The 24,203-nt window shown below is 43.3% G+C and overlaps 1 protein-coding gene across 2 annotated transcripts; it reads left to right on the forward strand.

Moving 5' to 3' along the window:
* The first annotated feature begins 1,273 nt into the window (after nt 1-1,273).
* pank1a (pantothenate kinase 1a) lies at nt 1,274-23,938 on the forward strand. Of its 2 annotated transcripts, XM_038991008.1 has the most exons (8): nt 1,274-1,491; nt 9,423-9,775; nt 10,157-10,410; nt 16,250-16,426; nt 18,576-18,632; nt 19,700-19,823; nt 21,783-21,908; nt 22,102-23,938. In XM_038991008.1, the coding sequence occupies exons 1-8, from the start codon at nt 1,464-1,466 to the stop codon at nt 22,159-22,161; spliced, it is 1,179 nt and encodes a 392-aa protein (XP_038846936.1). In that variant the 5' UTR covers nt 1,274-1,463; the 3' UTR covers nt 22,162-23,938. The 2 variants fall into 2 exon arrangements, with proteins under 2 accessions (XP_038846936.1, XP_038846937.1); XM_038991009.1 differs by lacking the exon at nt 18,576-18,632.
* Nucleotides 23,939-24,203: the final 265 nt, after the last annotated feature.

Below are 24,203 nucleotides of genomic sequence, written 5' to 3' on the forward strand. Positions count from 1 at the left end.
ACACCTGGTGCAACTTGTCAACTACTCAGCTAGCACTTAAATAGGTGAGCTAGTTCAGGGCAATAACATTGTGAACCGCCTGGGTGTCCCCGGGGAGATGTTTGAAAACCACTAGTTTACGTGGGGTGGGTATAATTTGTGGAACGTTCCAACAATGTATGCAACGTAGCATGATCAATTCACCTAGCTAGCTGACGAATAGGCATCAACTCACCACGTAGCTTATTCTTAATGTTTGTCTATAGGATACCAGAGTGAGGATAGACATTGTTCGGAATAAACGTGGTGAATGAAAAACTTAACCAAATTGCCAACTCCCCGGTATCTTATTCTGCCGCTATACAACTTTGTATGCGTTGCTTGTTGGCAACCTTGATACTTAGTTTTTGGAACAGATTCCTGTTGGAACGTTCCACAAATTATACCCACCCGGTTACATGCATGCTGCAGGTAGTTGAATGTAGAGACGTTGCATAAGTCAGCTGGCCATAGCTATGCAAGGAAAATACTGACATCTTGTATAATCATATGTGTTTGTAAGGCAGCCACGGTGTATTGTACAGTATATACTGTAGGCCTATATGTTGTCTATCGCTAGGTAGTTGATGGAATCAAACGGTTTACATCATCAGCTGTAGCCTACATTATTGGCAGTGTAATCGATGTGAAATGGCTAGCTAGTTAGCGGGGTGCGCGCTAATAGCGTTTCAATCGGTGACGTCTCGCTCGGAGACCTTGCAGTAGTTGTTCCCCTTGTTAGGCAAGGGCCGTGGCTTTTGTGGAGCGATGGGTAACGATGCTTCGAGGGTGGCTGTTGTCGATGTGTGCAGAGGGTCCCTGTTTCGGGGCGAGGAGAGGTACTGTTATAGCAGCACAATTAACCAAATCAAATTCCGGGTAGGCACTTCCGTGTAACCCATTGTAAATGTGCTTGGCGAATAAAGGCGATTCTGATTCAAGGGACTGCGACTATCATGACTGCTTTTGTCTGTCAGCAAACCATTCTATTAAACTATTTTTTTCTCATAATCTTAAGGAAAATGTCCTGGATATTAGCTATTGTTAGTTCCAGCTACGTTGTTTTAGAAACTATGTGACTCCTTTTGTTTTTGCAATGGGTGCACCGTGATTGGTGTCTTCTCAGTCAGAAGTTGTGCTGAAATGGCTCCTGATAAGAAGGCTTGGCGTACTTCGGCCAATTAGCGGCCGCCCTCTGTCTCCGCAAGGCTGGGTTAAAGAGCCAGGACACCGCCCCCAAATGTACAAAATTCCCTTCCCTGGTTTCTAGGATGCTGTTCAAGAAGTTCAAACTTTTAGTCGAAGTCACAGTGCAAAAAAGTTGCATTTTCTTTGCTGTATAAACTGGGGAATCTAAAATAATTGTAAACACTGATCTTAACTTTGCATGCCTGTATTTTTTCGGGTATTAGTAAGTGTTTTTGAATGCACCTGCGTGCATCACTATGAAGCTGAGAAATGTAAAGAAGCCAGGTAAGTTGTTTGCTATTGTTTACATGACAGTGGAATGTCAGACTCACGAAACTAGAACATTTGATGGGAATCGTGTAAAGTGTTAATTTGTCAGCGTAGATTACACTTGTCACAAGTAGGGTACTTCTGAACTGCCATTATTGAACAACAATCTCTGTGACATTGTGAAACATTCTCTTCGGCGTTGTTGAGCTGAGTTTCTTTCTAGAAAAGACCTAGGGCAAGTTCAGCGGTCCACTGGCTTAGCATGCTAGTCGGCATTCCTCTGCTCCATCTCTAATTGTGTTAGACCTGAGAGAGAGAATTGTCTGCTGTGCCCTAGTTGTCGCGCCAGCCTGGTCTCATAGACTAGACGTAACATAGTAAATATAAATCCGAGATACTCAAATTAGTATGATATGTTACCTTTACATAAGACAAAAGGTTAATTAAGGCAAAAACGAAAGTAGGGTGGTTGGTCGAGAAGGGTACAATTGCGGTGCCCAATTCGAGACATTCCTGCATCTGCAGCAACCCCTCATTATACTTTCATTGATCCATTTGTAAGTTAGCACAGGTGGGAGGTGGGGGCGCTCCAGTAAAGTAGGGGTCATTAATGCACAATCATGTTGGATGCCAGCTGTCAATAAACTCCACAGAAGAATGGGCGGGGGTGACAACAGTAGCGAGCCCTACACTGGTAGACAGTGTCCTTCACCCCCAACTGCCAGGTACTGTTTTCCCGCAATTCTCTTAACGGTGATGGCAGGTGTTTGGCAGGCGGCAGCGAATTACACAGTGTGTTAGCTTAGCCAGCTAGTCCAAAGGAGGACACTGGCAGGTGGGAGGCGGGGGTGACATAGTGTCGCTAACTATCAAGCTAGCTAGTACACTGTTTCGCTAACTATCAAGTGAGCGACTGCATTGTGTCGCTAGCTAGCACACTGTGTCGCTAATGATCACGCTAGCTAGCACACTGTGTCGCTAATGATCAAGCTAGCTAGCATACTGTGTCGCTAACTATCAAGCTAGCTAGCACACTGTCACCCTTGCCTCCCGTCTGCTGTGGTATTGAGAAGGGGGGGACAATGGGGTGCTCGGGGGGGGGGGGGGGGGGGGGGCATTCATGCAGGAACCAATGGGATGCTCGAAGGGGTGGAGGGGTGTTCTTGAAGGAACTAATGGGATGCTCGAAGGGGTGGAGGGGTGTTCTTGAAGGAACTAATGGGATGCTCGAAGGGGTGGAGGGGTGTTCTTGAAGGAACTAATGGGATGCTCGAAGGGGTGGAGGGGTGTTCTTGAAGGAACTAATGGGATGCTCGAAGGGGTGGAGGGGTGTTCTTGAAGGAACTAATGGGATGCTCGAGAGCGTTCCTGCAGATGCTTGATGCCCACATGCAGGAACGCCCTGAATTGCAGGCTGCAGTTGCACAAAATTGGGTTGGTCAGGAGTATAACGCGAACGTCTAGCAACCCAAAGGTTGCATGTTTGAGTCTCATCATGGGGAAATTTAGGATTTTAGATGATTAGTAACTTTGCAACTATTTACTACTTTTGAGCTACTTTGAAAATACTTAGCATGTTAGCTAACCCTACCCCGAACCTTAACACTTTAGCCTAACTCTAACCTTAACCCCTAGCCTAGCTAATGTTAGCCACCTAGCTAACATCAAATTGGAATTTGTAACATATCATACATTTTGCAAATTCGTAGCATATTAATACATACAATATGAATTGTAACATATCATACTAATTGGAGTGTCCTCGGATTTACATGTACTATGTTACGTCTACCCCTGAGTCCAGGTTGGTTGCAAGTCCCCCCTCTGTTTTTAGAGGAGGGGTTCCCAAACTTCCCAAACCTTCTAGCATTGGAAAACAACCCGCACCCCATGTCTATTTCTATGGGCACAAGCACTGTTCATGACACAAACTATTACCACCCGTCTTGTTGGCAAATAATTTTTTTTGCAGGTTTTACAGCTTATTTTCTGCCATTCTAGAAATTTTGTCATGAGGTGCAGAGAACATTTAGCCGTTTTAAAGCTAATTTTGTTATAATTCTATACATTTTTCCATGTCTAATGTGTATTATGTGATATTTGAGTGGCTCAAACATTACAACAAAATCTATGGTCTAAAAAACCTAGCTAAAAAACTAGCGGTCGACCGATTATGATTTTTCAACGCCGATACCGATTATTGGAGGACCCAAGAAAAGCCGATACCGATTAATCGGACGATTTTTTTTTTTTTTTTTTAATGTTTAATATTTTTATTATTTTTATTTTTTATAAATGTATTTTTAATTTGTAATAATGACAATTACAACAATACTGAATGAACACTTATTTTAACTTAATTTAATACATCAATAAAATCAATTTAGCCTCAAATAAATAATGAAACATGTTCAATTTGGTTTAAATAATGCAAAAACAAAGTGTTGGAGAAGAAAGTAAAAGTGCAATATGTGCCATGTAAGAAAGCTAACGTTTAAGTTCCTTGCTCAGAACATGAGAACATATGAAAGCTGGTGGTTCCTTTTAACATGAGTCTTCAATATTCCCAGGTAAGAAGTTTTAGCTTGTAGTTATTATAGGAATTATAGGACTATTTCTCTCCATACAATTTGTATTTCATATACCTTTGACTATTGGATGTTCTTATAGGCACTTTAGTATTGCCAGTGTAACAGTATAGCTTCCATCCCTCTCCTCGCCGCTACCTAGCTAGCCATTTCACATCGGGTTACACCAGCCTAATCTCGGGAGTTGATAGGCTTGAAGTCATAACCAGCGCAATGCTTGAAGCATTGCGAAGAGCTGCTGGCAAAACGCACGAAAGTGCTGTTTGAATGAATGCTTATGAGCCTGCTGGTGCCTACCATCGCTCAGTCAGACTGCTCTATCAAATCATAGACTTAATTATAACATAATAACACACAGAAATACGAGCCTTAGGTCATTAATATGGTCGAATCCGGAAACTATCATCTCGAAAACAAAACATTTATTCTTTCAGTGAAATACAGAACCGTTCCGTATTTTATCTAACGGGTAGCATCCATAAGTCTAAATATTCCTGTTACATTGCACAACCTTCAATGTTATGTCATAATTACGTAAAATTCTGGCAAATTAGTTCGCAATGAGCCAGGCGGCCCAAACTGTTGCATATACACTGACTGCGTGCAATGAGAAGTGATACAATTTCACCTGGTTAATATTGCCTGCTAACCTGGATTTCTTTTAGCTAAATATGCAGGTTTAAAAATATATACTTCTGTGTATTGATTTTAAGAAAGGCATTGATGTTTATGGTTAAGTACACATTGGAGCAACGACAGTCCTTTTTCGCAAATGCGCACTTATATGCAACGCAGGACACGCTAGATAAACTAGTAATATCATCAACCATGTGTAGTTAACTAGTGATTATGATTGATTGATTGATTGCTTTTTATAAGATAAGTTTAATGCTAGCTAGCAACTTACCTTGGCTTCTTACTGCATTCGCGTAACAGGCAGGCTCCTCGTGAGGCAGGTGGTTAGAGCATTCCACTAGTTAACCGTAAGGGTGCAAGATTGAATCCCTGCGCTGACAAGGTAAAAATCTGTCGTTCTGCCCCTGAACAAGGAAGTTAACCCACCGTTCCTAGGCCGTCATTGAAAATAAGAATGTGTTTTTAACTGACTTGACTAGTTAAATAAAGGTGTAAAAAATAAAATAATAATCGGTGTCCAAAAATACCGATTTCCGATTATTGTGAAAACTTGAAATCGGCCCTAATTAATCGGCCATTCCGATTAATCTGTCGACCTCTATAAAAAAACGTTAGCTGACATTGGCTAGTTGATTTTTGGTAAGTTATACATAGCTCTCTAAGGTATGCAATTACTGACATGACAAGAGGATTCTACTATTACAACTTTCAAGTGTAAATTGAAAGCCGGACTGAGTTAATTTAATGGGCGCGCCCCACAGTTTGGGAACCACTATTTTAGAGGTACCTCAATGAGATTTCAAGTGGAAGCTCCAATCCACACCAGCAGTTAATGTCTTGGTCTTTTTTTATTTATTTTTTTATTTTAATTTTTATCCCCTTTTCTCCCCAATTTTCGTGGTATCCAATCGCTAGTAATTACTATCTTGTCTCATCGCTACAACTCCCGTACGGGCTCGGGAGAGACGAAGGTCGAAAGCCATGCGTCCTCCGAAGCACAACCCAACCAAGCCGCACTGCTTCTTAACACAGCGCGCCTCCAACCCGGAAGCCAGCCGCACCAATGTGTCGGAGGAAACACCGTGCACCCGCCCCCCTCGGTTAGCGCGCACTGCGCCCGGCCCGCCACAGGAGTCGCTGGAGCGCGATGAGACAAGGATATCCCTACCGTCCAAACCCTCCCTAACCCGGACGACGCTAAGCCAATTGTGCGTCGCCCCACGGACCTCCCGGTCGCGGCCGGCTGCGACAGAGCCTGGGCGCGAACCCAGAGACTCTGGTGGCGCAGCTAGCACTGCGATGCAGTGCTCTAGACCACTGCGCCACCCGGGAGGCCTGTCTTGGTCTTTTCCAGTGTGTTATGGTACCAGTATTCCGATTAGGTTTTTGGAAAGAGCCTAATGTTCACAACAAAGCCTATATGTTGGTTAATAATTAATCCGGTGTTTCAAATCTCAATGGTGATCTTTGGTGCCATTTGATGGGTCTGACCCTGAGATTTTTCACATGCTGATGTTGTAATGCATACTTCCAAGTTCACTGAAGCCATTTAACCCATCAACTATATTATTTTAACCACTAACTATGTCTAATGCCATGCAGCATGTAGTCACATAAAAGGCATACGGGGTGGCAGGTAGTCTAGTGGTTAAGAGTGTTGCTGGTTCGAATCAACTAGGTGAAAAGTGTGTTGATGTACCTGTGAGCAAGGCACATAACTCTAATAGCTCCTGTAAGTCGCTCTGGATAAGTGTCTGCTAAATGACTAAAATGTAAATACAAACTGAGGCTATAGATGACAATATCCGTAACACAAAATTTACCTGAATGGTGTGATCAATATCAGTGTAATTATAGAGATTTCAAATCAGCCCTGATTACCCTGAAGTGGTATAGCCTATTACACAAGATTAAAATTACACATTCAGCTTGGCAATGCCCTCAACATACTTGCTGAGCTGTCATTTGGATAACCTCAAGTCTTAACCTATAGCTAGAATAATCAATGGTAAATGTTATCTTCCCCAGGGATATTGCATGAAGTACTGCATCAGTTGGTTAAGGAAAACGCTCTTACAATTTGCCTACATCTCAGCTGGTAATGAATTGAACAATAAGCTACTTAAATATGCTGTAACTTTTTAGTATCAATGAATCATAACACCACAGCAGGTTATTTGGCAGCCACTGCAGAAAAATTCAAAATTAGACGCGTTTGGAAAACGTTTCGCTATAACCACAGCGGAGGCTAACCAATATAAAGGCTTTCTATAGAGCATGTGAAGTGGACGCTGATCAGTTTAGCATTTTCCACACTAATGGTTAAGGTTAGGATTGGGTTTGGGGAAGCTGATCCTAGATCTGTAGTTAGGGGAAACTTCACCCAGGAGTGTGTATCTGACACAGTCAGTGAAGGAAGTGAGGGTGAACAGCCTGTTTTGAAAGTGCGGTTATCTCTGTTTGCACAGAACAGCTCTCATAAAGAGAGATCCCAGATTAGAGACCAGGTACCATTGGTCGGGTACATTTTCTACCACTAGTTACAGTTCACAGATGATTAACATGTTTTGTGGACACTGACACAGGTTTCACTGCTATGTGTAGGTCAATTTTACTTATCATTTTTTTATTTAACCTTTATTCACCAGGAAAAGCCCATTGAGAGGCACTGTTTTGAGACCTGTCCAAGAAGGCATTAGCAATCAAAACAACATTACACAATACAATCAACACAACAATTACGATCCAATGAAGGTTGGGTTCTGGTCTCTTGGTTTATAATGGAAATGAAGAGGAAGGTTGGAGTGTGGTGGACTACACCAGGGTTGAACTCTATTTAAATTCCAGTCAATTAAGAAAGTAAACCAAATTTCAACTCTTTTCTCACTCAGTCACTCACACAAAAGTCCTACAGCTGGACAGGGCAGGAGTCTCACTGGTGAGGTGACTTTCATGTGCTCCCTGAAAAATTATGATTCTACTACCCCACCTGCCCCTAGCCCTGATAAAGAATGATTCTACTACTCCACCTGCCCCTAGTCCTGATAAAGAATGATTCTACTACTCCACCTGCCCCTAGCCCTGATAAAGAATGATTCTACTACCCCACCTGCCCCTAGCCCTGATAAAGAATGATTCTACTACCCCACCTGCCCCTAGCCCTGATAAAGAATGATTCTACTACCCCACCTGCCCCTAGCCCTGATAAAGATTGATTCTACTACCCCACCTGCCCCTAGCCCTGATAAAGATTGATTCTACTACCCCACCTGCCCCTAGCCCTTCTCCCTGATAAAGATTGATTCCTCTACTCGGGAGGCTGGTTTGCCTCTCATCTAGTAATCCATCAAGCTAAGGAAAGCTAGGTAGGCCCTGGTCTCATTCAGTCAGTTGTTAGGGTTATGTCCTTCAACCTAAGGAATGGTTGTAGCAGTAGACCTTGGTGTCACTATCAGTTGAAGGTTCACTTCCCAGATATGGCATAACCAGTTCTGGCAGATTGTTATATAATCACTTTATAGAGGTCTTGCACACTAATAAACTCTGAGAGTCATAATCTCAACGTGGACTTTGCCTCTTGTCAGGCAGTGACTCTCCTAAACCTAGATATGACATTTGACCAGCGAAGAGGCTGCTTTACAACAGAATAACTAGTCTACCAGCAAAGAGACCTCATTCTATGATGCATCTCAATGTAGGTTAGTCCCTGAAATATTTTTTATTTTACCTTTATTTAACTAGGCAAGTCAGTTAAGAACAAATTCTCATTTTACAATGACGGCCTAGGAACAGTGGGTTAACTGCCTTGTTCAGGGGCAGAACGACAGATTTGTACCATGTCAGCTCGGGGATTCGAACCTGCAACCTTTCGGTTACTAGTCCAACGCTCTAACCACTAGGCTACCCTAGGTAACCCTGTAATGCACCCCCCCCCCCCCCCCCCCCCCCCCCCCCCCAAAAGAAAAACACCGCCGCTTCAGGCAAACTAGAAAATACTCATCTTGAAATAAGGTTTCCATGGAAACTTGAGCTCTGTTGTAGCTGTGGATTTAGCCTACAGTGGCTGGGTAGGCTACATGTGTTTTAAAAATAAAACATTTACTCCACCTATCTGCCTGGTCTGCATGCGTAAGCGGACAGATGTACAAATAACCTACTTAAAATGGCAGCACCAGCCACTGAAATATCTCAAATAAGATGATGGGACACAATGTAGAGGCAAAATGAAAAAATATTGTCGCTGTCTTGCTTTCCAACTAAGTACATGGACAATTGGCGCAAACTTGGGCCTATCTATACCCTAGGGCCTTTGTCACAGTAAAGCTAATATTGATGATAGATCTAAGGCTAACCTAAGAAGACAGATATTGGACCCATTCCACCACCATGACTGGACTTGCCAGGAACAAGGAAATCTTCTCTCTCTTACGCAGAACTAGTTCACATCAGTCACATGGCCGTCTGACCTGTGAAATAGGCCGGGTCACAGCTTCCTTGTGAGAGTATCATTGGATGGAAATCTCAAGTGTATTCCTATGACAACAGTTTCCTATTATGCGTGGTATTTTAGCTGACATTTTAAATGCAGACAGACGGGTTATTTGCTGATGACTGGGTTGATGCTTTGACTCTTAGTAACACTTCAGTTTGCTGAAACAACAGGGAAACGACGTGGTAATAACACCTTCAAAGATTTATGTATCTCACGCTTTGCCTTGACAGCCTTCCCCTGGTTCGGGATGGACATCGGCGGTACTCTGGTGAAGCTGGTCTACTTCGAGCCTAAAGACATCACGGCGGAGGAGGAACAGGAAGAAGTGGAAAACCTGAAGAGCATCCGCCGCTACTTGACCTCCAACACGGCGTACGGGAAGACGGGTGTCCGAGATGTCCACCTGGAACTGAAGAACCTGACCATGTGTGGCCGGACGGGCAACCTGCACTTCATCCGTTTCCCCACGCAGGCCATGCACCGCTTCATCCAGATGGGAAGCGACAAGAACTTCTCCAGCCTTCACACCACGCTCTGCGCCACTGGCGGAGGGGCCTACAAGTTTGAGAATGACTTCAGAACGGTGAGTGATCGGGAGAATCTCCTTTTGGGCAAAAGACCGTCCTCGACTTCTCTGTCCTCTCTCCTCCGTGACACGGAGGCCGGTAAGTGGGGAAGGAGAGTGTCAATACGTTAGTTTAAAACAGTGGGCTCTGGACTTTTTGAGCCCTGTGCTTTACTGTACCAGTGTTGCAGAAACATGGTGTGCTGTCATAAACTTCACTGTGGTTCACTGTGCTTCTCTGTGGCCCCAGACCTGCTTTGTTATATAACCAGTCATTAACCCTGACTGCTGTTTGCTTTATGCACATGCTGAGATTTTACTCTGCATGATTTGCCTCACACCACTTTCTGTCTTTCTTTCACTCTCCCTACCATATTCCCACCTCCTCCCCCTCTACAGATGGCTGATTTAGAGCTGTTGAAGCTGGATGAGCTTGACTGTCTGATTCATGGCCTGCTCTATGTGGACTCCGTGAGCTTCAACGGCCACCCTCAGTGTTACTACTTGGAGAACCCGTCAGACACCCAGAACAGTGTGAAGACCCCGTGCAGTCTGGCCGACCCGTTCCCTATGCTGCTGGTCAACATTGGATCTGGGGTTAGCATCCTGGCTGTGTACTCCAAAGATGACTACAAACGGGTCACCGGTACCAGGTAAAGCACAGAGCAAAAAAACGGACAGGGATTATATTTGACATTTTTAAAAGCCTTGAAGGTCAGCATTTATGGTAGTGTTTAAAATATGAAATGTTTAGGCTATTAAGGACAGTGCTGTTCACCAGTGCCAATTCAAAATCAATGTTATTTATCAGCAGTGAACTGGGTTTTCCCAGGTGAATGACCCAAATAAATAGTTTTAAAGCATGGCGGGTGTCATTGCACAGAAAGGAACTGTAAAATCTTCATAAGAAGAGAGAATCATCAACAGAGATTACAGAGAAAAGCAATAATTTACCACTGCTGTGCGTCATTCGTCTTAAGTTATTTTTTTTTTGTAGTTGAATTGTGACTCACAAGGAATAATAGTTAGACTACTTTATTGTTATTAGCAAGCCAGGTTGAACAACGTCTATGTCAGAATACGAAGTGCTTTATGTGCACCTTGTTCCCCAGACAGTAGGTACTGTCTGTCTGCTCGTTGCACAAGGACAGTCTATATTTACACCAGTTCAACCTTGGAACGTCTCTAAATAGAAAACGGCACTGGGGTGAACCAGAGCTCATGCTGGTATTTACAGTGCCTACAGATAATATTCATACCACTTGACTTATTCCACGTTTTGTTGTGTTACAGCCTTGCCCATCTACACACAAACACCGCATAATAACAGTGAAAACAAGTTTTTAGAATTATTTTTAGGCAAATTTATTGAAAATGAAATACAGAGTATTCACACCCCTGAGTCAATACTTTGAGTCAGTTTAGGTATGTCTGCATCAGCTTTGAGTCAGCTTAGGTATGTCTGTATCAGCTTTGCACATCTGGATTTGGGTATTTTCTCCCATTCTTCCTTGCAGATTTTATCAACCTCTGTTAAGTTAGATGGGGAGCAGTGGTGAACAGCAATCTTCAAGTCTTTCCACAGATTTTCAATGGGATTTTTTAGCTTTCAGTTAAAACGCCTTATGAAAGTATCCAGACGCCTTGACTTATTCCACATTTTGTTACAGCCTGTATTAAAAATGGATTAAATATATTTTTGTAATCTCACCCATCTACACACAATACCCCATAATGACTAAGTGAAAACATGTTTTAAAAATGTTAGCACATTAAAAAAAAAGAAAATGAAATACAGAAATATCTAATTTACATACGTATTATTTTACACACCCCTGAGTCAATACTTTGTAGAAGCACCTTATTGCAGCGACTACAGCTGTGAGTCTATCTGGGTAAGTCTCTACGAGCTTTCCACACCTGGGTTGTGCAACATTGCCCATTTTTCTTTTCAAAATTCTTCAAGCGTTTTCAAATTGGTTGTTGATCATTGCTAGACAACCATTTTCAGGTCTTGCCATAGATTTTCAAGCAGATTTAAGTCAAAACTGTAACTCGGACGCTCAGGACCATTTACTGTCATCTTGTAGATTTGGCCTTGTGTTTTAGGTTATTTTCCTGCTGAAATGTGAATTAATCTCCCAATGTCTGGTGGAAAGCACACTGAACCAGGTTTTCCTCTGTGATTTAGCCTATGCTTAGCTCCATTCCGTTCATTTCTTTTATCCTGAAAAACTCCCCAGTCCGATTATAAGCATACCCATAACATGATGCAACCACCACTATGGAAAGTGGTACTCGGTAATGTGTTTTTTTGGATTTGCCCCAAACATAACACTTTGTATTCAGGACAAAAAGTTAGTTGCTTTTACACATTTTCTTGCAGTATTACTTTAGTGCCTTGTTGCAAATAGGATGCATTTTTTTGAATATTTGTACTCTGAACAGGTTTCTTTCTTTTCACTCTTTCATTTAGGTTAATATTGTGGAGTAGGTACAATATTGTTGATCCATCCTCAGTTTTCTCCTATCACAGCCATTAAACTCTGTAACTGTTTATTAAAGTCACCATTGGCCTCATGGTGAAATCCATGAGCGGTTTCCTTCCTCTCCGGCAACTGAGTTAGAAAGGATGCCTGTATCTTTGTAGTGACTGGATGTATTGATTAGGGATGCAACGGTACAGTGGGCCCACGGTTTGGTATGTATCATGGTTTGTGGGCCACGGTACGGTTTTGGTGTCTTTATATTTAAGAAAAGTGTGCGCTTGTATGACTCTCATACAGAGGACGAGTTTGCAACACAGCTCTTCATCTCCCAATCCAGTACATAGTGAACCGTCACAGAGAGGTAGCTTCCAGTACATAGTGAACCGTCACAGAGAGGTAGCTTCCAGTACATAGTGAACCGTCACAGAGAGGTAGCTTCCAGTACATAGCGAACCGTCACAGAGAGGTAGCTTCCAGTACATAGCGAACCGGCACAGTGAGGTAGCTTCCAGTACATAGCGAACCGGCACAGTGAGGTAGCTTCCAGTACATAGCGAACCGGCACAGTGAGGTAGCTTCCAGTACATAGCGAACCGTCAGAGAGGTAGCTTCCAGAACATAGTGAACCGTCACAGAGAGGTAGCTTCCAGTACATTGCGACCCGTCACAGAGAGGTAGCTTCCAGTACATTGCGACCCGTCACAGAGAGGTAGCTTCCAGTACATAGCGAACCGGCACAGAGAGGTAGCTTCCAGTACATAGCGAACCGTCAGAGAGGTAGCTTCCAGAACATAGCGAACCGGCACAGAGAGGTAGCTTCCAGTACATTGCGACCCGTCACAGAGAGGTAGCTTCCAGTACATTGCGACCCGTCACAGAGAGGTAGCTTCCAGTACATAGTGAACCGTCACAGAGAGGTAGCTTCCAGTACATAGTGAACCGTCAGAGAGGTAGCTTCCGGTACATAGTGAACCGGCACAGTGAGGTAGCTTCCAGTACATAGCGAACCGGCACAGTGAGGTAGCTTCCAGTACATAGCGAACCGGCACAGAGAGGTAGCTTCCAGAACATAGTGAACCGTCACAGAGAGGTAGCTTCCAGTACATAGTGAACCGTCACAGAGAGGTAGCTTCCAGAACATAGTGAACCGTAACATAGTGAACAAGAACATAGTGAACGAGAGGTAGCTTCCAGAACATAGCGAACCGGCACAGAGAGGTAGCTTCCAGTACATTGCGACCCGTCACAGAGAGGTAGCTTCCAGTACATTGCGACCCGTCACAGAGAGGTAGCTTCCAGTACATAGTGAACCGTCACAGAGAGGTAGCTTCCAGTACATAGTGAACCGTCAGAGAGGTAGCTTCCGGTACATAGTGAACCGGCACAGTGAGGTAGCTTCCAGTACATAGCGAACCGGCACAGTGAGGTAGCTTCCAGTACATAGCGAACCGGCACAGAGAGGTAGCTTCCAGAACATAGTGAACCGTCACAGAGAGGTAGCTTCCAGTACATAGTGAACCGTCACAGAGAGGTAGCTTCCAGAACATAGTGAACCGTAACATAGTGAACAAGAACATAGTGAACAAGAGGTAGCTTCCAGTACATAGTGAACTGTCACAGTGAGGTAGCTTTGAGTTGCTCTGGAGGTCCAACTATCAGTGGAGAGCGCTAGATAAGGTGTCTGTGTCAATTCCTTTTCAATGTCTCTCTGTGATGTTTCATAGAGTTTGGGAATTACTTTGCTGCTGAAATGTGTGCGGGAGGGGACATTGTAACCCGGTTCATTTTTTTTCTCCATCAGGTGACGAAATCCCGAGTCAGTCACCACCGAACAGGGCTGCAAATCTTTGGCTATGTATACTCCCACTGCTTTCGATTATTTCTTTGTTTTTCTGAATTTGTAGCAAATTGTTGATGGAAGGCAGCAGGAGAGATTGTTGTGTTTTCGCTAACGAGTGGACTCTCCTTGCTCCAGTTCCAGCTCCACCTGCAAGGGATACGGCCGGGTGATGGCCACGTAAATGACATGTTAGAAGTGTTTCCACTCAAGTAGCCGACAGTGGCAAAGTAACGCTTGCAGACTGTACTTTGTTTGTTTACGGTCTTCTTACCCTCGTCGTCGTATTGAACGCTGAATCCAAAATGTTCCCACACAGTGGATTTGAAAGACGGCGGTGACTCTTCAAATGTGCTTCTCTCCATTGTCACGTTGGAGCTGAGAGAATATTTGTTTTTAGTTTCTTCATGGGGCCCCTTTAGGGAGGTTTCCTCATGAGATGTCATTGCAAATCGTCCATTGGTTGTTTAATGGGGAGCGGGTTGCGGTCACTGTGGTTGCCACATTTTGAGACATTGCTGTGGAGTAAAGTTTGTCAGCCCTCAGGAGCACCCTAACGGCCTGGGGCCCCAAACAGTTGCCTGCCAAGCCTGTTCACAAGCTGCGCGTCTGGTTCTGTGATCTGAATATACAACGTGCGTGTAGTCTGCGGCGCAATAAGCAAGTTTTGGAAATTATAGGAAAATGACAGGCATACCGTAATTCCGCGGTTCACGTATGCGTATTGAACCATAGGACACGTACCGAACGGTTCGACAACATACGGTACCGTTGCATCTCTAGTCTTGATACACCGTCCAAAGTGTAATGAATAACTTCACCAAAATCAAAGGGATATTCAATGTCTACTTTTTATTTTATTTTTTACCCATCTACCAATAGGTGCCCTTCTTTGCTAGGCATTGGAAAACCTCCCTGGTCTTTGTGGTTGAATCTGTTTGAAACTCCCTGCTCGACTTAGGGACCTTACAGATAATTGTGGGGTACAGAGATGAGGTAGTCATTCAAAAATCATGTTAAACACTATTAATGCACACAGAGTCCATGCAACTTATTATGTGACTTGTTAAACACATTTTTAATCCTGAACTTATTAAGGCTTTCCATAACTTTAGGGGTTGAATACTTATTGACTCAAGACATTTCAGCTTTTCATTTGTAATGAATTCCACTTTGACATTATGGGGTATTGTGTGTAGGCCAGTGATGAAAAATTTTCAATTTAATCCATTTTAAATTCAGGCTGTAACACAACAACATGTGGAAAATCATTTCTGAAGGCACTGTAGCTCTTTTAAAGAAGGGTAACTTGGCTGGATTGGTAAAAGTGTTTGGGTAACCAAGGAGAGCCGACCCAGGTCATTGTGACAGTTCCTGGTGGTCATTGGGACAGTTCCTGGTGGTCATTGGGACAGTTCCTGGTGGTCATTGGGACAGTTCCTGGTGGTCATTGGGACAGTTCCTGGTGGTCATTGGGACAGTTCCTGGTGGCCTTGTGACCGTTCCTGGTGGCCTTGGGGTCAGCTTACAGTTCCTATGGGACCTGTTCTGCCTACCCCCACTAACTCTCCCTGTCTCAGGCTGAGAAGAGACTTATTTTTAGGCCTCTGCTGTAAATTAATTTAGGACCCCTTTCAATGACCCTTCCCCAGCATAAGGGATGAAACCCTAACTTTAAGCATGCATGGGTGTAACTACAAAATGTCACATTTCCCATTGATGTCAATGCATTCAAGTATAATGTGCATGTCTCAGGTTGGGTTTCAACCTTGAGTGGAAAAATACTTCCTGGTCCGGAGGCTTTTGCTGGAGAGTCTTTTCCATAGAATAAGAAATCAGAATACTTCATTTAATATGATCTCTATGGTCCATTCAGTTTCCTTGAAACTGCCTCTCCTCTCCCTTTCTTGGCTCTGTTTCAACAATCCCTTCTCTGTGTCCTCCTCTCTGTCTTGGTGGGGGTACGTTTCTGGGCCTAATCCCTTCTCTGTGACCTCCTCTCTGTCTTGGTGGGGGTACGTTCCTGGGCCTAATCCCTTTTCTGTGTCCTCCTCTCAATCTTGGTGGGGGTACGTTCCTGGGCCTAATCCCTTCTCTGTGTCCTCCTCTCTGTCTTGGTGGGGGTACGTTCCTGGGCCTAATCCCTTCTCTGTGTCCTCCTCTCAGTCTTGGTGGGGGTACGTTCCTGGGCCTGTGCTGCTTGCTGACGGGGTGTGAGACGTTTGAAGAGGCGCTGGATATGGCTAGCAGAGGGGACAGCAGCAATGTGGACAAGCTGGTGAAGGATATCTACGGAGGAGACTATGAGCGTTTCAGCCTCCAAGGATCTGCTGTGGCCTCCAGGTGAGCAAAGGACCACTCAGTACTGGGACATTATACTGGATATACCATGATAATATACACTGAGTGTACAAAACATTAAGAACACCTGCTCTTTCCATAACAGACTGACCAGGTGAATCCAGGTGAAAGCTATGATCCCTTATTGATGTGTACTTGTTAAATCCACTTCATCAGTGTAGCTGAAGGAGAGGAGACGGGTTAAAGAAGGATTGTTACGTTTTAAGACCATTGAGACATGGATTATGTATGTCTACCATTCAGAGGTTAATGGGCAAGGTAAAACATGTAAGTGGTATGGTAGTAGGTGCCAGTCGCACTGGTTCGTGTCAAGAGCTTTAACGCTGCTGGGTTTTTCATGTTCATCAGTTTCCTGTGTTTATCAAGAATGGTCCACCACCCAAAGGACATCCAGCCAACTTGACACAACTGTGGGAAGCAGTGGAGTCCACATGGGCCAGCATCCCTGTGGAACGCTTTCAACACCTTGTAGAGTCCATGCCCTGACACATTGAGGCTGTTCTGAGGGCAAAAGAGAGAGGTGCAACTCAATATTAGGAAGGAGTTCCTAATGTTTTTTTACACTCCGTGAATGATGAGCTATATCTACCACTTAATATACACTCGGTGGCCAGTTTATTAGGTACACCCATCTAGTACCGGGTTGGATCCTCCTGTAGCCATGAACGGCTACAGCTGGTCAGAAACAATGTTCAGATACACTATGACGTTCAAACGTTGCTCAATTGGTATCAAGCGACCTAACTTGTGCCAGGAAAACATTCCTCACACCATTACACCTCCACCACCAGCCTGTACCGTTGACACCAGTCAGGCTGGGTCCATGGACTCACGCTGCTTACGCCAAATACTGACGCTGCCATCAGCATGACGCAACAGGAACCGGGATTCAGCGGATCAGGCGATTGTTTTTCCACTCCTCAGTTGTCCAGTGTTGGTGATCGGGTGCCCACTGGAGCCACTTCTTCTTGTTTTTAGCCGATAGGAGTGCAACCCTGTGTGGTCGTCTGCTGCAGTAGCCCATCCGTGACAAGGACTGACAAGTTGTGCGTTCCCGAAATGCCGTTTTGCACACCACTGTTGCACTGCGCAGTTATTTGCCTGTTTGTTTGTGGCCCTCCTGTTAGCTTACATGATTCTTGCCATTCTTCTCACCAACGAGCTGTTTTCACCCACAGGACTGCTACTGACTGGATCTTTTTTGTTTGTCGCATCATTCTCAGGAAACCCTAGACACGTTGTGCGTGAAAGGCCCAGGATGCCGTCCGGTTCTGAGATACTGGAACCGTCACGTGACTATCGGTACCACGCTCAACCGCTTAGTTCACTGGTTTTTCCCCGTTCTAACGTTCAATCGAACAGTAACTGAATGCCTTTATGTCTGCCTGCTTTATATAGCAAGCCACGTGACTCACTGTCTGTAGGAGTGAACCATTGTCATGAACGGGGTGGTGTATCTAATAAACTGTCCACTGAGTGTATATATAAAGCAGGCAGACGGGCATGAAGTCATTCCGTTACGTTAGGTCCATTGATACCATTTGTGCAATGTTTCAATGCCCAGAAGAATTGTCTGGTCTTGGAGGCAAAGGTGGTCCGACCCGGTACTAGCCACTGAGTGTGTATACCATTTTTATCTACCATGATTATATATAGATATATCTATATCTACTATGATAATATATATTTATATCTACTATGATAATATATATTTATATCTACTATGATAATACATGTTGGGGTTAATTGCATTTAAATTCAGGTAATACACTAAAATTCCACTTCTCTTCAATGCTTCAATGAGGAAAATGTGGTATTGGAATTTGGTTTACTTTCTGAATTTAAATGGGATTGATATGTAATTGACCCCAACCCTGATATGTACCATTATATCATCATTATTAACATCATTATGATGATGAACACTAGGCTATATCTACCATGATAAACCGGCCAGTCATGCCTTCACATTTATGTGGAATTATGTAGGCTTTTATTCGTAAGAGGATGGCACATGAAACACACTTTGTAATATAATTTTCAAAGAGCTCATTCTGAAAATATGCCATACTGAGATTGTTTTTTTTAGAAATATATACTTATTTTGGGTATTTAAATTCTTGTTTCTTAGAAATGCAGGGGTATTTTCTAATGGAGCACTGGCACCGAAGAGCTCCGATGAGAAAAGGTGCTGCTACGCACAGCCACAATAGTACAGTAATCCTGCAACTAATCCTGAATGAATTCTTGGTAATAATTCAGTATGTGACAAATCTCAGTGTAATTAATTACCAATGGTTACCCAGTATTAAGTGGTTTATTATGGTAGTTAATGAACTGTAAAAGCAGGTACATAGATATAAGGCGTAATGTACAGGTAACTGCCAAAATAATGGACACACTTGAGTAACTGAGGGATCGGTATATTGAAAGCAGGTGCTTCCACACAGCTGTGATTCCTGAGTTTTAAACAATTTAAATCCCATCACGCTTAGGGTCATGTGTAACAATGCTGGGCTGGCCATTATTTTGGCTACCATGGTTATGCCCTCATAGGATGACAATCCACGGTGTACGAGTGGTCACTGAATGGTTTGTTGCGCATGAAAAAAACGATATAAACCATATGTCATGGCCGTCTCAGTCACCAGATCTCAACCCAATTGAACACTTCTGGAGCGGCGTCTGAGACAGCGTTTTCCACCACCATCAACAAAACACCAAATGATGGAATTTCTGGTGGAAGAGTGGCGTTGCATCCCTCCAATAGAGTTTCAGACACTTGTAGAATCTATACCAGGGTGCTTTGAAGATGTTCTGTCTTGTGGAGGCCCAACACCCTATTCAGAAACCTTATGTTGGTGTTTCCTTTATTTTGGCAGTTACCTGTAGGTGCAGTAACACATCAGTGTCCTTGTCCCAGAAGTGATCTTTATCACTGGCCTCGGCCTTATGGTAGATGTTCAATTCCCTTCAATTTTTAACACAACAATCTTATTGGGTATTAGGGTTGCAAAATTCCTGGAACTACCAATAAATTCCCTGGTTTTCTAGAAATCCTGGTCAGAGAATTACAGATTTGCTGCTTATTCCCTCCTGATTCTGGGAATCGTCCACTTGTGCAACCCTAATTGGTATTGTTTAAATTAAAGACATTTTTGTCGATTTTTCATGTAAGCACCTTTTTTTTAATAAGAGCTTCCTTTCTGATTCTTCTGTTGTTTTTCTGTTCTGGGGTGACCTTTTAACATACAGCTTTGGCCACATGATGAGCAAAGAGAAACGAGACTCCATCAGCAAAGAGGACCTGGCCCGGGCTATGCTGGTTACCATCACCAATAACATAGGCTCCATCGCACGCATGTGTGCCGTCAACGAGGTAACCACGCATACTCCATACAGTTTGCATAATTACATATTAACATTAATTCACTCATTTACACTATATATATATAAAAAAGTATGTGGACACGCCTTCAAATGAGTGGATTTGGCTATTTCAGCCACACCCGTTGTTGACATGTGTATAAAATTGACCACACAGCCATGCAATCTCCATAGACAAACATTAGCAGTAGAATGGCCTTACTAAGGAGCTCAGTGACTTTCAACCTGGCACTGTCATAGGATGCCACCTTTCCAACAAGTCAGTTTGTCAAATTTCTGCCCTGCTAGAGCTCCCCAGTTAACTGTAAGTGCTATTATTGTGAAGTGGAAACGTCTAGGAGCAACAACGGCTCAGCCACGAAGTGGTAGGCCACACAAGCTCACAGAACGGGACCGCCGAGTGCTGAAGCTCGTAGTAGCATGTGAAAATCGTCTGTCCTCGGTTGCAACACTCACTATTGAGTTCAAAACTGCCTCTGGAAGCAACGTCAGCACATTAACTCTTAGTCGGGAGCTTCATAAAATGGGTTTCCATGGCCGAGCAGCTGCACACAAGCCTAAGATCATCATGCGCAATACCAAGCGTCGGCTGCTGTGGTGTGAAGCTCACCGCTATTGGTCTCTGGAGCAGTGGAAACGTGTTCTCTGGAGTAATGAATCATGCTTCATCATCTGGCAGTCAGACGAACGAATCTGGGTTTGGCGGATAGTGCCAACTGTAAAGGTTGGTGGAGGAGGAATAATGGTCTGGGGCTGTTTCTGGTTCGGGCCCCTTAGATCCAGTGAAGGGAATTCTTAACGCTACAGCATACAATGACATTCTAGATGATTCTGTGCTTCCAACTTTCTGGCAACGGTTTGGGGAAGGCCTTTTCCTGTTTCAGCATGACAATGTCCCCGTGCACAAAGCGAGGTCCATACAGAAATGGTTTGTCAAGACACCTTTGGGATGAATTGGGAACGCTGACTGTGAGCCAGGCCTAATCGCCCAACATCACTGCCCAACCTCACTAATGTTCTAGTGGCTGAATGCAAGTCCCCACAGCAATGTTCCAACAACTAGTGGGAAGCCTTCCCAGAAGAGTGGAGGCTGTTATAGCAGCAAAGGGGGGACCAACTCCATATTAATGCCCATGGTTTTGGAATGAGATGTTGGACGAGCAGGTGTCCACATACGTTTGGTCATGTAGTGTATGTTTTCACGAGAAGTAGTTGTCTAAAGGGATTATTTGAATTTTATATGTTTAGTCAATTAGCAGAAACTCTTAACCCAGAGCGACCACATATATTAGTCATTTGGGTGGTTTTCTGTATGCACTCAGCTTCTTCACAGTGTTGCCTTGTGGCATGGGGATCAAGCAGCATTGTACAGGGCTATCAAAGAGCACAGATCACCGCCACCAACTGGCCCGTAGACCTTTTCCCAAAACAGGAACTATAGAATTGTTCATTGCCAAACAACAATGGTTGATAGGAACTTGTTTTTAGCGTCACTGATAGTACAGACAGGACAATCAGTATAAGGAAGCTTAGTTCAACAGGGACACAGCAGTACAGATACAGATATACTGTATGTAGCATTTCAAGGTCCAACTGACTTCTCAGCTCTGGCGTTTTGTAAATTGATTCACATTGAGTACAGGGCCGATGACATACAGCGGACTCCTGTCTTTTAGCTCCACCTTGTGGTCATAATGAGTATTTTCCTTGCAATGTTGCTGCAGTATTACGTGAGTGTACTTCTCTGTGTGTTTTGTAATATCAGTTTGTCAAAATAACTTGAATCATCTCAAAGAAAACATGTTGTTAAAATGTTGACCGTTCCCTGTTGTTATGATTCAGAACTGTTAATCTGTGTTTAGCAGGATTATTGGTTTTTAGAATGGGCTTCTTGGTGGAAAATGAATTGGATATGTGAACTATTTTACTACCATGATCTTTTCGCTTTCAGAAAATCGAGAGAGTTGTGTTTGTTGGGAATTTCTTACGTATCAACACCGTGTCTACTAAGCTGCTGGCCTACGCCATGGACTTCTGGTCCAACGGACAACTGAAGGCCTTGTTCTTAGAACACGAGGTACAACACTTGATTTGAGTTGGACTTAAGAGATTCTGTCAGACTGGATGTTAACAAAGCTGTCAACTCTACTCCATAGCTCCCAGATTCCATAATCAATTTCCTTGATTCCATTCATGAGTATTGTAATAGTACTCGTACTGTATTTGAGTAGTTGTAATAATACTATATTTACCACGTATGTTTTCTGTAGGGCTATTTTGGAGCGGTTGGGGCATTACTGGAGCTGTTAAAGTCGTCTGAGGAGCCATGAAGACATGCCCATGTTGTCTGTATAGAAGCTGCTGAAAGGTTTTCACGGAAGCCACCACAAGAAACTGGAAAAAACTGGGAAAAGCCATTTAATAATTTAACTGTAAATATCATTTCACTCCCTCCCCTAAAGTCCCCTCAAATAGAGGTTTTAATATAACTAATGTAATGTCACATGTCATGAACCCTGGGTGGCAGGTAAATGCTAAGGATCACAGAAACTGTGTTTTGTTTTTAGCGCTGTGTGTAAATACCTATTTGTGTAGTTCTAGGGTGCACTAAAGCCAAAACCTGCTGAGATTTGACTTGTGTTGACAGTCCAGTTACGTCTGAGGTATAGAGGAAAATTAGCTTATGTTCTGTCCAGCTATGTACAAAAAACAAAATGGCAGACAGGGGGAAAGGGTTTAGTTTCATTCGTATCAAATGAAGGGACCAAGAGGCTGTTTCATCATCATCATGGGCCGGCCCTTTAATTAAGCGTGTCACACCAAGGCTCCACTCTCCGTTCGCCTGTGGCACTACCCATCATCATAGCTTTGTTATCAGAGCATGGTTAACAGTGATGGGAGTGTTTTTCAAAAAAAAACATTGGTTACACAACCTCCTCAAACTCTCTTTTTAGTGATGGAGTTCTGTGATCGGCTAGTATGTCAGTCACTGTTGCAAGATATGTCGTGATCTTGGTACTTTGGTTGTTTTTCGAAGATGCTGCACTACAGAGCTGAATTATGAGTCTGCCTTTCCTCACTAAGAAAGTGCCTCATCCTCTCCTAACCCTGGCCCATGATGACACACACTCTACAGCCAGTCATGCTGTAGAATTGCCTTGTGTTTGAATTGCCTAGTAAGGACTTTTTGGTGTTTTTTATCTATTGTAGTTGTAAGAAAGGTACATAACTACTGCCAGCAGTTAGTCTATATAGGGATTTAAGAGATTTGTCTTCCTGTGTCTGTGGGAGTTCCTCACCCAGTGCAAAGGGTCCATTACCTGCAGTTTGTACAGGAAGTCTCTCTTTTGGCCCCCAAAGTAATTCCCATAGCTGCTATTAGTACTTGTTCTAGTCATCAGTTAAAACTATTCAATGTGAATGTGCTTGTAACTAAAAGATTGAAGGACCACCACAAGACATGTATTACCTGTTGGCCTAGGTATTTCAAACGGAAGCATTAACAGTGTTGTCCGGGTTTGGCCGGGGGTAGGCCGTCATTGTAAATAAGAATTTGTTCTTAACTGACTTGCCTAGTTAAATAAAATTTGAAATAAATAAAAATTAACTGAGCAACAAGTAGTCAAAAGAAACATAAATGTATTTCATCCATCAACTTCTAAATTGCTTTGTTAGAATAATACTGTTGCATCTAATGTCTCAACCTTTGGCATTATGACGTCACAGAATGTTCTGTTCTGTCGTTCCTTCGCTCCATGTTGGTTAATTGCCTCATCCGGTCAGGTGCCACTCTGTTAAACTGGGTAGCAGTTCACTTACTGGCTACTCGGTGCCATCCTCTTCTCAACTCAACCCTATGTGTTGTCTTTGTGTTGTTTTTAGTGGAAATAAACTGAACAAAAATATATAAACGCAACATCCAGGCTGTATCACAATTGGCCCAGTGTTGTCAGGGTTTGGCCGGTGTAGGCCGTCATTGTACATAAGAATTTGTCCTTAACTGACTTGCCTAGTTAAATAAAGGTTAAATTGTAAATCTAGTAATAATTAGTGTTGAGCTAATTTCATTTTTTTCATGAGCTAAAATAAAAGATCCTAGAAATGTTCCGTACGCACAAAAGGATTACTTCTCTCAAATTTTGAACAAATTTCATTACATCCCTGTTAGTGAGCATTTCTCCTTTTGCCAAGGTAATCCATTCACCTGACAGATGTGGCATATCAAGAAGCTGATTAAACAGCATGATCATTACACAAGTGCACCTCGTGCTGGGGACAATAAAAGGCCACTATAAAATGTGCAGTTTTGTCACATGACACAACACCACAGATGTCTCAAGTTTTGAGGGAGCTTGCAATTGGTATGCCGACT

Source organism: Salvelinus namaycush, chromosome 4 (assembly GCF_016432855.1).
Source record: "Salvelinus namaycush isolate Seneca chromosome 4, SaNama_1.0, whole genome shotgun sequence".
Lineage (NCBI taxonomy): Eukaryota > Metazoa > Chordata > Actinopteri > Salmoniformes > Salmonidae > Salvelinus > Salvelinus namaycush.

Coding starts and splice junctions, on each gene's coding strand:
- pank1a (XM_038991008.1), top strand. CDS start 1,464: ATGAAGCTGAGAAATGTAAAGAAGCCAG. Junction 1,492..9,422: donor GAGAAATGTAAAGAAGCCAG/GTAAGTTGTTTG, acceptor TTGCCTTGACAG/CCTTCCCCTGGTTCGGGATG. Junction 10,411..16,249: donor AAACGGGTCACCGGTACCAG/GTAAAGCACAGA, acceptor TCCTCCTCTCAG/TCTTGGTGGGGGTACGTTCC.